The sequence below is a fragment of the Meleagris gallopavo genome, chromosome 5 (genome assembly GCF_905368555.1).
Source record: "Meleagris gallopavo chromosome 5, MGAL_WU_HG_1.1, whole genome shotgun sequence".
NCBI classification, from domain to species: domain Eukaryota; kingdom Metazoa; phylum Chordata; class Aves; order Galliformes; family Phasianidae; genus Meleagris; species Meleagris gallopavo.
Genome location: NC_139408.1, coordinates 55002083 through 55014319, shown reverse-complemented (window position 1 = coordinate 55014319; position 12237 = coordinate 55002083). Strand labels below are relative to the sequence as shown.

General features: G+C 38.1%; 1 protein-coding gene across 4 annotated transcripts in view; it reads left to right on the top strand.

Annotated features, from left to right (window-relative positions):
- The window catches only part of ARID4A (AT-rich interaction domain 4A), a 40565-nt gene extending 28805 nt beyond the window's left edge, over positions 1-11760 (top strand). The window contains exons 13-23 of one of the 4 annotated variants that reach the window (XM_085225841.1): positions 1565-1659; positions 1808-1905; positions 3368-3596; positions 4594-4844; positions 6535-6732; positions 7711-7795; positions 7971-8166; positions 8376-8438; positions 9233-10357; positions 10556-10660; positions 11340-11760. In XM_085225841.1, the coding sequence (XP_085081967.1) occupies positions 1565-1659; positions 1808-1905; positions 3368-3596; positions 4594-4844; positions 6535-6732; positions 7711-7795; positions 7971-8166; positions 8376-8438; positions 9233-10357; positions 10556-10660; positions 11340-11668 (2774 nt within the window). In that variant the 3' untranslated portion in view covers positions 11669-11760. The remainder of the gene's footprint in view (positions 1-1564; positions 1660-1807; positions 1906-3367; positions 3597-4593; positions 4845-6534; positions 6733-7710; positions 7796-7970; positions 8167-8375; positions 8439-9232; positions 10358-10555; positions 10661-11339) is intronic. The other 3 variants (XM_085225843.1, XM_085225844.1, XM_085225842.1) reach the window with 3 other exon arrangements.
- Positions 11761-12237: the final 477 nt, after the last annotated feature.

Below are 12237 nucleotides of genomic sequence, written 5' to 3'. Positions count from 1 at the left end.
TGGGGTAAGACATCCATTGGAAAGGCTTGTGCAACGTTTAGGTAGTCAGCAGATACATCCTGCTCTCTTCAGAGAACTGTTGCATAAGTCATTCACATTTGCAGTTGTGATGAGACTGATGCTATATGTGGTGTCAGAATATTTCTCCCTTATTTCCTTTTAATGGAAAAAAAAAAAAAGTGGATTTTATAGTGGAAAACACATTAGAAAAAAACAACTTACCTTTTGTTAAAGATTGCTGCATTGCTATGTCTGTGACTGTGAAAGTCTGTTCAGTATTGCCAGTGCTTATCGCAGGCTTAGGAACAGATCATGTATTGTGGCAGAGTGCCAGCATCATTTTGAGCCTATCTGTGTAGAACCAGTGTTTCTACAGATAACCTGCCTTGGAGAAATAAGAGGCTTTTAGGGAAAAATAAAAAGTAATAATTAAAAAAAAAAAATGCTGCTGGAGTAATCCAAATTTTTTCACTTTCCCGGAGGCCTGGGTCCTCCCCCTTCTGTTTTCTTCCTTCCCCAGTCCCTTAAGCACTCTTAGAAACCTTCTACAAACCAGGAGGAGGGATGACATCAGTGACTTGCAGAGGAGAAACAGGAAGGTGTCTGTGCACTTAATTCAAAGACCCAGTGTGGAAATTGTTCCTTAATGCAATGTGTTGATTGAGCAATATTCAGGACTTTTCAGGACTGCATCTTGCTCCCTGCCTTTTTTTTTTCTTTTTTTTTTTTTTTTAACCTGTGCCCTTTTAGCAGTATTTCTATTGCCAGATTTGTTCTATATTCTCTTCTCTGACTATGAATGTTTTCATTCATGTAATCATGACATTATTCCCAAAGTCGTTCAGAGTTATTTTCAGGATTCTAAATACTATTGCATGAAGATGAATGGAGATGACAAAGCAGTGGGAAATGGGGGTGATGCTCCTCCGTGCTGGGAAGGATGTTGTACATATGCAGCCACTTGCCCAAAGTCACTTTTGGTTTCTCCTTTTGTAATTAATTATTGTTCTTTAGATCATTGCCACTCATCTGATTCAGATTCTTTCTTTTTCCCAGAATGGTCCCAAATATTCACATCCTATTAGGAATTTGTGTTGTTTCATGTTCTGATTGTTTGTCTGTGTTGCGTTACAAAAAGAAACATTTCTGCCCCCTTCTCATCTCTTTCAGACCACAGTGCTTGCAGTTAATCTCTTCACATGTTGCTGTATTCCAGCATTCATCAGGCACTCTGTACAGCTTGCTGCAATTCTGCTGCCCCCCACCTCCAAAGGGGAACAGTGGGATGCAGCCCATTGGATAGGGATTATTGCACAAATCATAGTTATCAAGGCAGCTGCTGCCAGCACGCTAATAAACCACCCAGAAATTTGTGATGCGTTCAAAAGAGGGTAAAGCCTTGATTGTTGGTGGGAAACTACTGACTTGTGACACATCTTGAAGCTATTAAATAGAAATATTAAAATGTGGAAGACTATTAGTAATGAATTGTGTGGTGAATGAATGGAGGAAGCAGTTTGCTGTTCTGGCTGATAATTTTTATTTCTATTTTTGTTTTATTTAGGTACTCCTATCAATAAACCACCTGTTCTGGGCTACAAGGACCTTAATCTCTTCAAGCTGTTTAGACTGGTATATCAGCAGGGTGGGTGTGACAATGTAAGTGTCGGGTGTTCCCGAAACTAAATGTCTCATCGTTCTTAAAGGCTGTGACTGGTGTCTGTGTGAAGTGTCATTCCTTAATGTTCTTGGTTAACAAAACACGAAAGCTTACATTTCTCTTTTTTCTTACTTTCTCCCCCCAAAGATTGAGAGCGGTGCTGTTTGGAAGCAAATTTATATGGACCTTGGCATTCCTATTTTGAACTCGGCTGCTTCTTACAATGTAAAAACTGCTTACAGAAAGTAAGTTCTATTGTGGAACGATGAAAACATTGCTTTTTTTTGTTGTTGCTGCTAATAGCATGTACAGCATTCAAGCAATTTTTGATAGTTTAATGGAACAGTAGTTGACATTCTTCAGTTAATTAGCAATTTTGAGCATTTTCCATTGCCAAGGATTGAATTGATGGAGGGAAGGAGGAGTGCTCAGGGCTGCATTAGAATTCTGCTCTTTTTTTTTAATCAAGAAACATTCATTTTCAGCATACGATGATGCCATTTCAGCATCCAACAACAAAAGTTATTAAAAAACACTTTGGCAAATTTAGGTTTGCAATTTATGGTTATTAATCTCAGTTGCATGCTGTTCAAGCCTTAGATGCTGCCTACAGAGAGCAGATTTTTTTATATCAGTTTTTTTTTTTTTTTTAACTTCCTCACAAATGTTGATAGAGAAGGATATCAAACTGCATGTTTAAATGTCATCTTTGTTTGGATTCTGTAAATTAATAGCTTTAGAATTACATAATTAATGTATACTTCTTTGGTGGATATGACAGCGTTGTGTAGTAGAACTACTACTGTAATAAAAATGTGTGAAACTTTATTCTAACACCTGCTTTTGAGTCATGTTCTTACTTTTGAAATGGAAACCTTTTAGGATTTACATTTTTTTTCAGGCTCGTTTTCTAAATAAAGATTATTTTTATTATTTATTCTCCTGAAAGTTTGAACAAGAAACAATTGGGCTTTTTGAGTAAAAGGGAAGAATGAGGTTCTCTTGACTCGAACCTAAGGAAATTTGGCTGATTGAATAGGGATGAATGACTAATGACTCAACTCATGTTAATGTTGATGAAGATGAAAATGTTCAGACTATCTTCAGTGGCATTTGAAGTGGGCACATATTTAAGGTCTGTATTTTACAGAGAAGAGTATGTATCATTAAAAAAGTAAACATGTGCTAGGTTGCTGTTGATGTGAAAATAATTGTTGTACAGACACATGATAGTGTGTTGTGATTTGCATATTTATTCTTTGAGGGATCTGCTACTTCACATTTCCCTCACCTGTAACTGGATTAGAGTGTGTACACAGGCAGTTAACAGAGAACAAGCTGATGCATGACAATTTGTTACCTTGTGGTAACTTGTTTATATGCCCATATTCTAGTACTAGGCTGATCTTTGCTGTCACTCCGTGTTTGCAAAACTGTGTATATATTCTTAGGCTTCACTGTCATGAGCTCTTACTTGAAGAGGGGTGAAGTTAAATTTGTGGGAAGCACCTGTGTGTACGTGCTGAGTTGTCTTTTTCACTGCTTGACTTCTTGTTCAGAGTTGTTTTATTTCAAAAACTCCTGTTTGTTTTTTTTTTCCCTGAAGTTATTGTTTTTCCCTGTGAGCAGGAAAATAGGTTTTTTTGCACTTAGATAAACAAAAAGCAAAGCTGAAATGTAAATGAAACTCTTACTTGTTTCATACAGGTATCTTTATGGTTTTGAAGAGTACTGCCGTTCTGCACACATTCAGTTTAGGACCATTCATCACAATGAACCAAAAGTGGTAGAAGACGTACAGAAACACGAGGAACCAATGGAGGAGAGTGTGAAAGAGGAGCAAAAAATGCCTCCAACGGAAGTAAAAAAAGAAGCAGAAGAAAATTATTCCAGCAGTGAGAGCGAAAAAGAAGAAATAGAACTAAGATCCCCAAGGGTAAGTAGTTCAGACTGATTTCTACTTAGTGCTTAAACCCTTTGTATATTGAACAGTTTACATAATGAGTTTTCTCTTGTGCAGCAACTGTACATTTGAATTAGCACTCTTACAGGACAGCATTCAGTGAACAAGAGCTGGTGTTCAGCTCTTAATTACGTTTTGATTATTTCTTCACTTTCTAAACCTTCCATAGGATTTGCTAAGGCTGTGTTGGTTGTCAGTTGTGTTTCTGTTCAGGGATGGTTTGAGAGCTACTGAGAGCTGTATGTCATCAGAACAGTGTGAACCAGCAGGATAGCTCTGGTTGTGGGTGAGAATTTCCACTTGCACGTGGAACGTGAGGCTTTGTGTCAAGAAACAGGCATATCAAGGGAGTGCTGAAGCCTCAAGAATCAAAAGAAGACCATTTCTTACCACAGAAGGAGTTGATTCTTAGCACAGTATCTCTTCGTAATGTACTTAAATGTTCAAATCACTGTGCAATGTCCCTGTCAAAGATGCTTTAGTAGTAAAATGATAAACCTGTACTAGAGCCCCAAGAATCACTCTGAGAAAGTCCTAAACAGCAGTTGTCCCACTGCTGAAAATACCTTTTAAGCATTCAATATTTCTAAAGCTGACAGACTTCTGTGAAATCAACAGGTAACTGTTGGGACTGGAGGCACTACGAGGAAGGTGTCTTGTCTCAGTCCAGTACGAGCACTTAAACAGCATTGCTGTTGTTGTCAGGGACAACAGACCTTACAGGCATCCTGAAATTCTCCCAACCTCATCTTCTTTATTCCCAATCAAGCAAAATTATTTTATTTTGCTTTTTTTTTTTTTTTCTTCTTTCCCCTTGATAACAAAACTGCTTAAGTTAATATAGATTTTAGAATACTTTGCTTTTGGGTGTTATCTCCGGCCTTTCTTCCATACAGGAACAGTGTATTTGGAGAGCCTATACGAAGAACAAGTGACAGTAGATTTTAACCAGGTTTTATTTCTTTTCTAGGGACGAAGACGGCTTGCCCGTGACACAACCCCTGCTAAAAAAGATAGTGAAGAGGATAAAACACAAGACAAATTAAAAGACAACAACAAGGAAAACAAAGATGTAGAGGAAACTCTTGAGAATGCAGAAAAGAAAGAAAATGAAGCTCTACTAGGGAGAAAAAGTACACCAAAGCAAAAAGAGAAAAAGATTAAAAAACAGGAGGACTCTGATAAAGAGTCAGATGAAGATGAGGAGAGGCAGAGGGAAAGGTAAGCACTAATTTGTGTCACCTTAGCAGAGCACTTTCTAAGCAAATGCATCCACAATTTGGAGGTCTGACTACTAGTTCCTTAAGTGTGAAAATCAGAAACTTCATTTGCTCAGCTGGAAAGGAAAAGGAAACTGCTGTTTTGGGCTTGTAGAGTTGATTATATTTTTAGGAATTACCTTTTTCTGGTAGATGGCAGGCAATATTTTTCACTTCCATCTTCTTGAAGGTCCTGCCAAGGTCTTGTTTAATCACACTCCTATACAGACAACAAGTAAGACAGGCTGTTGTATGGATGGTGAGCAACTGGGCAGTTAAAACATAAAACATAAAACTTCTCTGTTGTTAGTGATGGCTGAATGTACGACTCACTTATTTACTTAAACGTACCATTGGTAGGCAGAAGTTCAGCTAAGAAAGCAAAAGAGAAGAAAAGAGGAGTTTGAGTGAAACCTGAGATAAGTTGAAAACTAATGGATGGAGAGATGTAGAATAGCAAAGACTGACTGACTGAGCAGTGGATGGATGAGGAAAGAGTAGAGAAATGATTTTCCAAGGGAAAATACTGTCCAGAAGCAAAGTTTGACAAGTTGAAGTGGGCTTGGTCAGGAACAAGCTATCACAGGGTGTCTCACATTATTGCCAGAGTGGTTAAGGGCATTGTCTTAGTTGTTTAAGCTGGCCTGCCTGCCTTGTTTTTCTTGTCCATGTGGCTGAATTGTGTGGGACGCAGCTGATACTGAATAAAGCCTGGTGGGGCTATTTCATGTTTTCCTTTAAGGAGGTTTGAGGAGTGGGAGCAACACACAGTTATTTTAAAGAAAACTTCACTGTGCAGCCCAAAGAGAAATACTTCAGCAGACCATAGTATGTAAAAAGGGGGTGCAGTGTGGGTGTGTGGCAGGTTGCAGTTATGTCAAGTGACATGGGCATCAAAGATAGTCTTCTTTTAAGTAATGCAAGTGGTGCTCATCATCTTCATTTTTGTTCTGTAGAATAGTTCATCTGTCCCTGAAGGCTGGTGAATACATTTTATTGAAAGTAAACTTCTAGTCTTTCAGGATTTCCTCTACTGCTGATTATTCTTGCAGTTTAACATCACTCTAAGTTCACCCTAACAATAGATTATGATTGTTGGAACTATGCTTAGATATTGTGTTCCAAGGTTGGATATTACTAATAATATGTAGGTATAGACAGAAGAGCTGTGTAGACACTTCTGATCTTGGTTAAAACTCTGGTAATCAATATTTGTTCCATTGGAGTGGTGCTAATATCTGCAACAGGATCACTGTCCTTCAAACTTCATATGCTGTTCATAAACTTCAGGCTATTATGCAACACGTAGAAGGAAGAGACTATTTTTTACAGTAGTGTGTCAAAAGGAATTGTATTTTAAAAACTGAAGTTAGTTTTTCCTGTCTTAGAAGCCAAACACTGAGTTGATTTATTCCTCTTTATTTAAGTTAAGTATTCCTCTTTATTTAAGTTAGTATTAAGAGTTATTTAAATTTTCTTTAAAATCCTAAGCCTGCAAAGTTGTGTTCAGGCTGGCCTCAGAGGCAGGGCGTGATGCAGAAAACGAGCATTTTTGTTGCAGTCTTTTTTCTTTGGTAGCAGCTTGCCTGTGCTAGTTAAATGTTAAAACTTTGTCACTAATTAGTGGGTATTTAAAATACATTTTATTGCAGGGAGGAGATTGAGAACAAAGGAGAATCAGAAGGTGAAGAGGATGAGGAGGATACAGAACCTTGCCTGACTGGAACCAAAGTGAAAGTAAAATATGGACGTGGAAAGACTCAGAAAATTTATGAAGCCAGCATTAAAAGCACTGAGACTGATGATGGAGAGGTTTTATATTTAGTGCATTACTATGGTTGGAATGTAAGGTGAGGAGAAAACATGATTTTTCATGTCTTGATTTCTAAAATGATCATTACTTCCAAAAGATTTTGTTTTTAAAAAAAGAGAGAAAGATAATCAGTGGCTTGGCTGGAATTGAATTGTCAGCGTGGTGGTGTTACCTGATTGTTACCTTTTTCAGTGGTAGTAATTTTGTTCATGGCATGTTGCTGTAGTATTAAAATCTCAGAATGCACTTGTATGTTTCCAAGTTTCCATCCTGCTTACGCTGTGTAATCCTCTCTCCTTGCAGAAGTATCCATGTAATTTATTGTGCCAGCTGGTGTTACCAGCATCAGACTTGTGTTTAAAGGAAGCACTGGTAATAGGGAAGATGCCTTCAATTAGAAGATATGCAGGCACTGAGATTTTGAATCTATTCTTGGGTTCAGTGTTCCCTGTGATTATCAAGAATGGTTGTTACATGTAGGGAGATTAGGAGAGAGCCCAGCAGCAAGGAAGTAGAGGAAAAAAATGATCGAATACTTCTCTTGGCAGCCATGCTTTATATTCAGTACAGCTGTAGAAATTGCTAGGTTTTGTTTTTTGTTGGAAAATGGTGATTACATAAGCAAAAATATAACATAATTAATTTATTATTATTATTATTATTTTTAATAAAGCCTTTCAGGTATATAACTTTAGATGTTCCAAGTCTGTGAATTTCTGAGTAAATTAAGCAAATTCCTTTTTGTGGCAATGTGAAGTTTGTTTGTGAGGTTGGTATCCTTCAGACAGTTTAATGGAAATTCAGAAACTATTACTAGATTTTTGGTTTTTTTTAATTAATCTTGTAATTTATTAGCAATTTAGTTGATCTCTCTAATGCCAGATACTCCATACGTCTGTAGATCTGTGCTCTACTTTGCTGTCTCTCCTTGGTAAATGCTTTCTGTAATTTTCTAAACATTTCTAAACATTGCAGACAGCCTTTTTGTACCTAATATGTTGTGACTTGCTTTTAGGTATGATGAATGGGTGAAAGCTGATCGCATTATCTGGCCTGTGGACAAAGGAGGACCAAAGAGAAAACAGAAGAAAAAAACAAAAGTAAGATAGATGATTTCAATAAGTTTCTTGTAGTACCATACTTACGACTGTCAATGTTCCTTATTTAAAAAAAAAAAATAAGATGATTCAGTCCATGCTCTGGCTTTCTAATAAACGCGCAGGGAAGGAGGAGAAAGAATTTACACCTTAATAAAATGTTAATTTTCTCCCTCAGAACAAAGAAGACAGTGAAAAGGATGAGAAGAAGGATGAGGAGAAACAAAAATCGAAGCGTGGGCGACCTCCTCTGAAATCTACTCTTCCATCAAACACATCTTTATCCAAAACACCTAATAGTGAAGGTAAATCAGGAGCCAGAAGTGCACGGAACAACTTGTCAGATTCCTCACCTTTGCCAAATGGAACAGAAGGTACATCTGATGCACTCTTGTTCTGGCATGGAAGTGCATGTAAACAGTGATGTAATGCAGTGCATTAACACGACAACTTCAGTGAACAGAGTGCTTTCAGAAGCTTTAAAATCCTGCTTAACCAGTCAGTGTACAAGCAATATGACAAAAACACATTTCTGGTGCAGATTTGACTCTGTGAAAATTAATATTTTCAATTTTGATTTTAGCAACACCTCGCAGGCAGACAAGACGTAGCTCAGGAATGTTTGATTCTGATAGAGGATCAAACGGTGAGTGATCTCAGTCCTGTGTATGTTTTTGAAGGTTTTTTAGTACCTTTTTTGAAAAGAAATTTGATTTTTAAAACCATTATTTTTAATTATTATTTTTTAATCTGCCTGTGAATTTTATTGACGAAGTAGGTGAATTGAAACTGCTGGAGAACACAATTTGCTCACAGGAGAGCCATGGCATGGAAGTGACAGTGGAAGTCATCCCATGTTCTTTAGCCAGAGCCTTTCAGTCTTAATCCTGAACAGACCTAGTGTAATAATAATAGTGTTTATAATGGAAATTAAGTCCTCAGCCTCAGTAGTACATCATCCAGTAAGGAAGTTAATTATATACACATGACAGTGATATTTCTGGTATTTCTAAGCCTCTGCAAATCAGAACTGAAGTGAAATCGCCGTCTCTTTTTAGTGTGGGTCCCTGAATAATCTCCTGGTGACATCATAATGCTTAAGTTTGATGTGGTGTGTGATTCATACAATAATTCAGCAATGTCCACGTGGGAATCTGTACAATTATTTTTGCTACTAGAAACTGTGATACAGTTATACTGGCTAATTTAGGAAATAGTGCTGCCATCACTATTATTGTTGAACAGGGGCTTGGGGTTGCAATAAGAACTGTAGTAAGTGGATTTTTTGTTGTTGTTTGGGATTGCTTACTGTAAATTGATTTTAATTGCATAGATTACTGGAAAAGAGTTTGTAGTTGAAAAAAGTAATAGTTGAGTAATAAATGACCTAGGTGCTGTTCCCTTCTATTTCTTTATTTCTTTGTTCTAAAATTTTTGCAGACTCTGCTTCGTCTGACAGTGAGGCAGATGAGTCATCTGAGAAGAACATGAATGAGGAGTTTTCTCCAGAAACTTCAGAACTGGAAAAAAATGAAAAACAAAATGATGAGAAGCTAGATGAGGAAAGCCCAAAGATTCCTCACGCACTGAGAGAAAATGACAGGACTCAAGTGCAGCCATTAGAAATCCTGAAACTGGAAGTTGAAGAAAGTGAACAAATAGTGCAGGTTTTTGGGAATAAAACAGAGCAAACGGAGGAAGTCAAGAGGGAAGCTGAAAAATCACCTAAAGGAAAAGGGAGAAGGAGCAAGACAAAAGATCTCTGCTTAGAGAATGCAAAGGTTTCTCCAGGAAGTCAAGAAGAGGTGGCTAATGAGTCTCTTACGGAAAATGAAAGATTAGACATGTCTTCCTTGGACTGTAAAGAGTTTTCCAGCACTACTGAAACTGAAACAGAACCTTCCACAAAAGATAAGAAGCTTTTGAAAAGGAAGATTTTGGAGCAGGCTTCACCTGAGAAAAGAAGTCGACGAGAGAGTGAGATGGAAGTCCCCAATATTGTATCTGAAGAGAGGACCAGCGAATGTACTGGGGCAGAGGAATGTAGAGGGCTGAATGCTGAAGAGTCGCTCAGAACTGAAAATGAAGAAATGCCATCCCTCGTGGCAGAATCGGTGCAGCACGGGCAAGAGCTGAGGAGCGAGAACTTTCAGTGTCCGTCTGAAGAGAGTGATAACGTTCCCTTGAAAGATGAGGATGACACAATGCCTCATATTGGTCCTGAAACTTTGCTCTGTCATGAAGTAGACTTGGATGACTTGGACGAAAAGGAGAAGAGCAGTAGCGAAGATACGATACCAGAAAAGCCAGATCCCAATACTTCGAATCCAGCTGCCTTACCTGCTGCTGTCCAGTCGAGCTTCTCGGTGGCCTCACCTCTGGCACTTAGTCAAGACGAGTCCCGCAGCATCAAGAGCGAAAGTGACATGACTATTGAAGTGGACAGTGTGGCAGAAGAATCTCAAGAAGGGCTCTGTGAGAGTGAGTCTGCTAATGGATTTGAAGCCAGCACTACGTCCAGCAATTGTAGTATAGTGGTGCCTGAAAGAGACGTTGGAGAGAAGGGTGAGCATTTCCTGGGAGGTGTCAGTCTCCATCTGTAGTGATTTCTGGTTTTCTTTAAGTCTGGTATTATGCTGCTAAAGCTCACTACTTTGCTTTGCCTTCTAGCTTTTAATGTCTTTCTTGCTTATAAAAAAGTGCTGGCTAATAGCAGAAATACTTGAGATGCTTTTTTTTTTTTTTTCCCCCTAACTCATGTAGGTCAAAAAAGGCCCAGTGATAGCAATAGTGGAACACTGGCAAAAAAACAAAAGCGTACTCCAAAGCGAACAAGTGCTGCAGCCAAAAATGAAAAGAATGGAACAGGTACATTCCTCAGGGAGATGAGGGGGAGGTTATGCTGTCATACAAACATGCATAGAGCCCACTGTTTCATTGTGACATGTTATTTCTGTTAGATAGAACTTGTGCTCCCGTAGCTCATTCTTGGTGATTAGATCCAAACTGAAGAGGCTGAATTGAATGAGTCAATGTATTTAGGCACGACGAGAACACTGTTAAAGTTTTAAAATATCAAGCTAAAATAGTAATTATCTGACATAGAATATTCAGACATACTGGTTATGTGGAATATTGTAATTATTGTGGGAATTCAAAATATTTGCATATTCTGTAGCTTACAATTTTCTGTTTCTCGTTAAAGCTTCTGTGCTGTTAGTCATGTTTTAGAAGTGTTTCAGGTTTTTAAAACAATTTAGTAAATATACAAAGCAGTGTAGAATATCTACACAATTGTGTGTTACCTGCTTGTATTAATACAGTTTTTTGTTTTTTTAATAAAACTGTTCTAGTGTCTGCTTTCAATTAGAATCCCAAAATATGTGACAAAGGCACCTAGTGAATCTGATGCAATTTTTCCAGTGTGCATTTTGGAATTTTCTGAGCAAGAAGCAGCTGGTCTTTCTTAATAATTTTTCTAACTACAACTGCAGCTTTAAAACCTTGATCATTTTCATGAAATTAAAATACATTTCTCTTACTGCAGGACAAAGCAGTGACAGTGAAGACCTCCCTGTCCTGGACAGTTCCAGTAAATGTACTCCTGTAAAACACTTAAACTCATCAAAACCACAGAAGATTTCTCGATCACCTGCAAGAGTGATTTCACCTCACATCAAAGATGGAGAAAAGGATAAACACAGAGAGAAACACCACCACCAGAATTCTTCACCTAGAGTATACAAATGGAGTTTTCAGCTCAGTAAGATTTTTTTTTTTTTTTTTTATATCAACCAAAATTGTGAAAGACAAACTTTCTGGAGGCATCGGACCTTCGGTATTTTAGAAAAGCTTCAGCAGAGCCCTTGGAATTAATCCTTAAGTTTCATAGTTATGTTCACTACTGTTTCATTTAAAATAATAATAAATTGAAAATTATCCTTTTTTCCCATTTAACTGAGGCAGGGGAGGATTAGGTTAGATATTAGAATATTAGGAGGAAGTTTTTCACTCAGATGGTGGTGAGGCACTGGAACAGGTTGCCCAAGGAGGCTGTGGATGCCCCATCCCTGGAGGCATTCAAGGCCAGGCTGGATGTGGCTCTGGCAGCCTGGTCTTCAGGTTGGTGACCTGCACATAGCAGGGGGTTGGAACTAGATGAGCATTGTGCTCCTTTTCAACCCAGGCCATTCTGTGGTTCTGTGATACTCCCTCCCATGTTTTTCTGTTCACTTGATCCCAGATAATTTTTGGCCATCTTTCAGTAAATTTGGGATTATGAAGCCACTGTACACTGGAATCCCAACTCTCTCCTATGCTCTTCAAAAAAGTGAATGTAACCAAAAACTGAAGCTTTGCTGGAGTGGTCAAAGTATTAAATTGCAGTTCAAGAATTGAGACTGCTAAAATCAAGGCTGTGATTGAAGAGGTGGGAATTAGAAGAT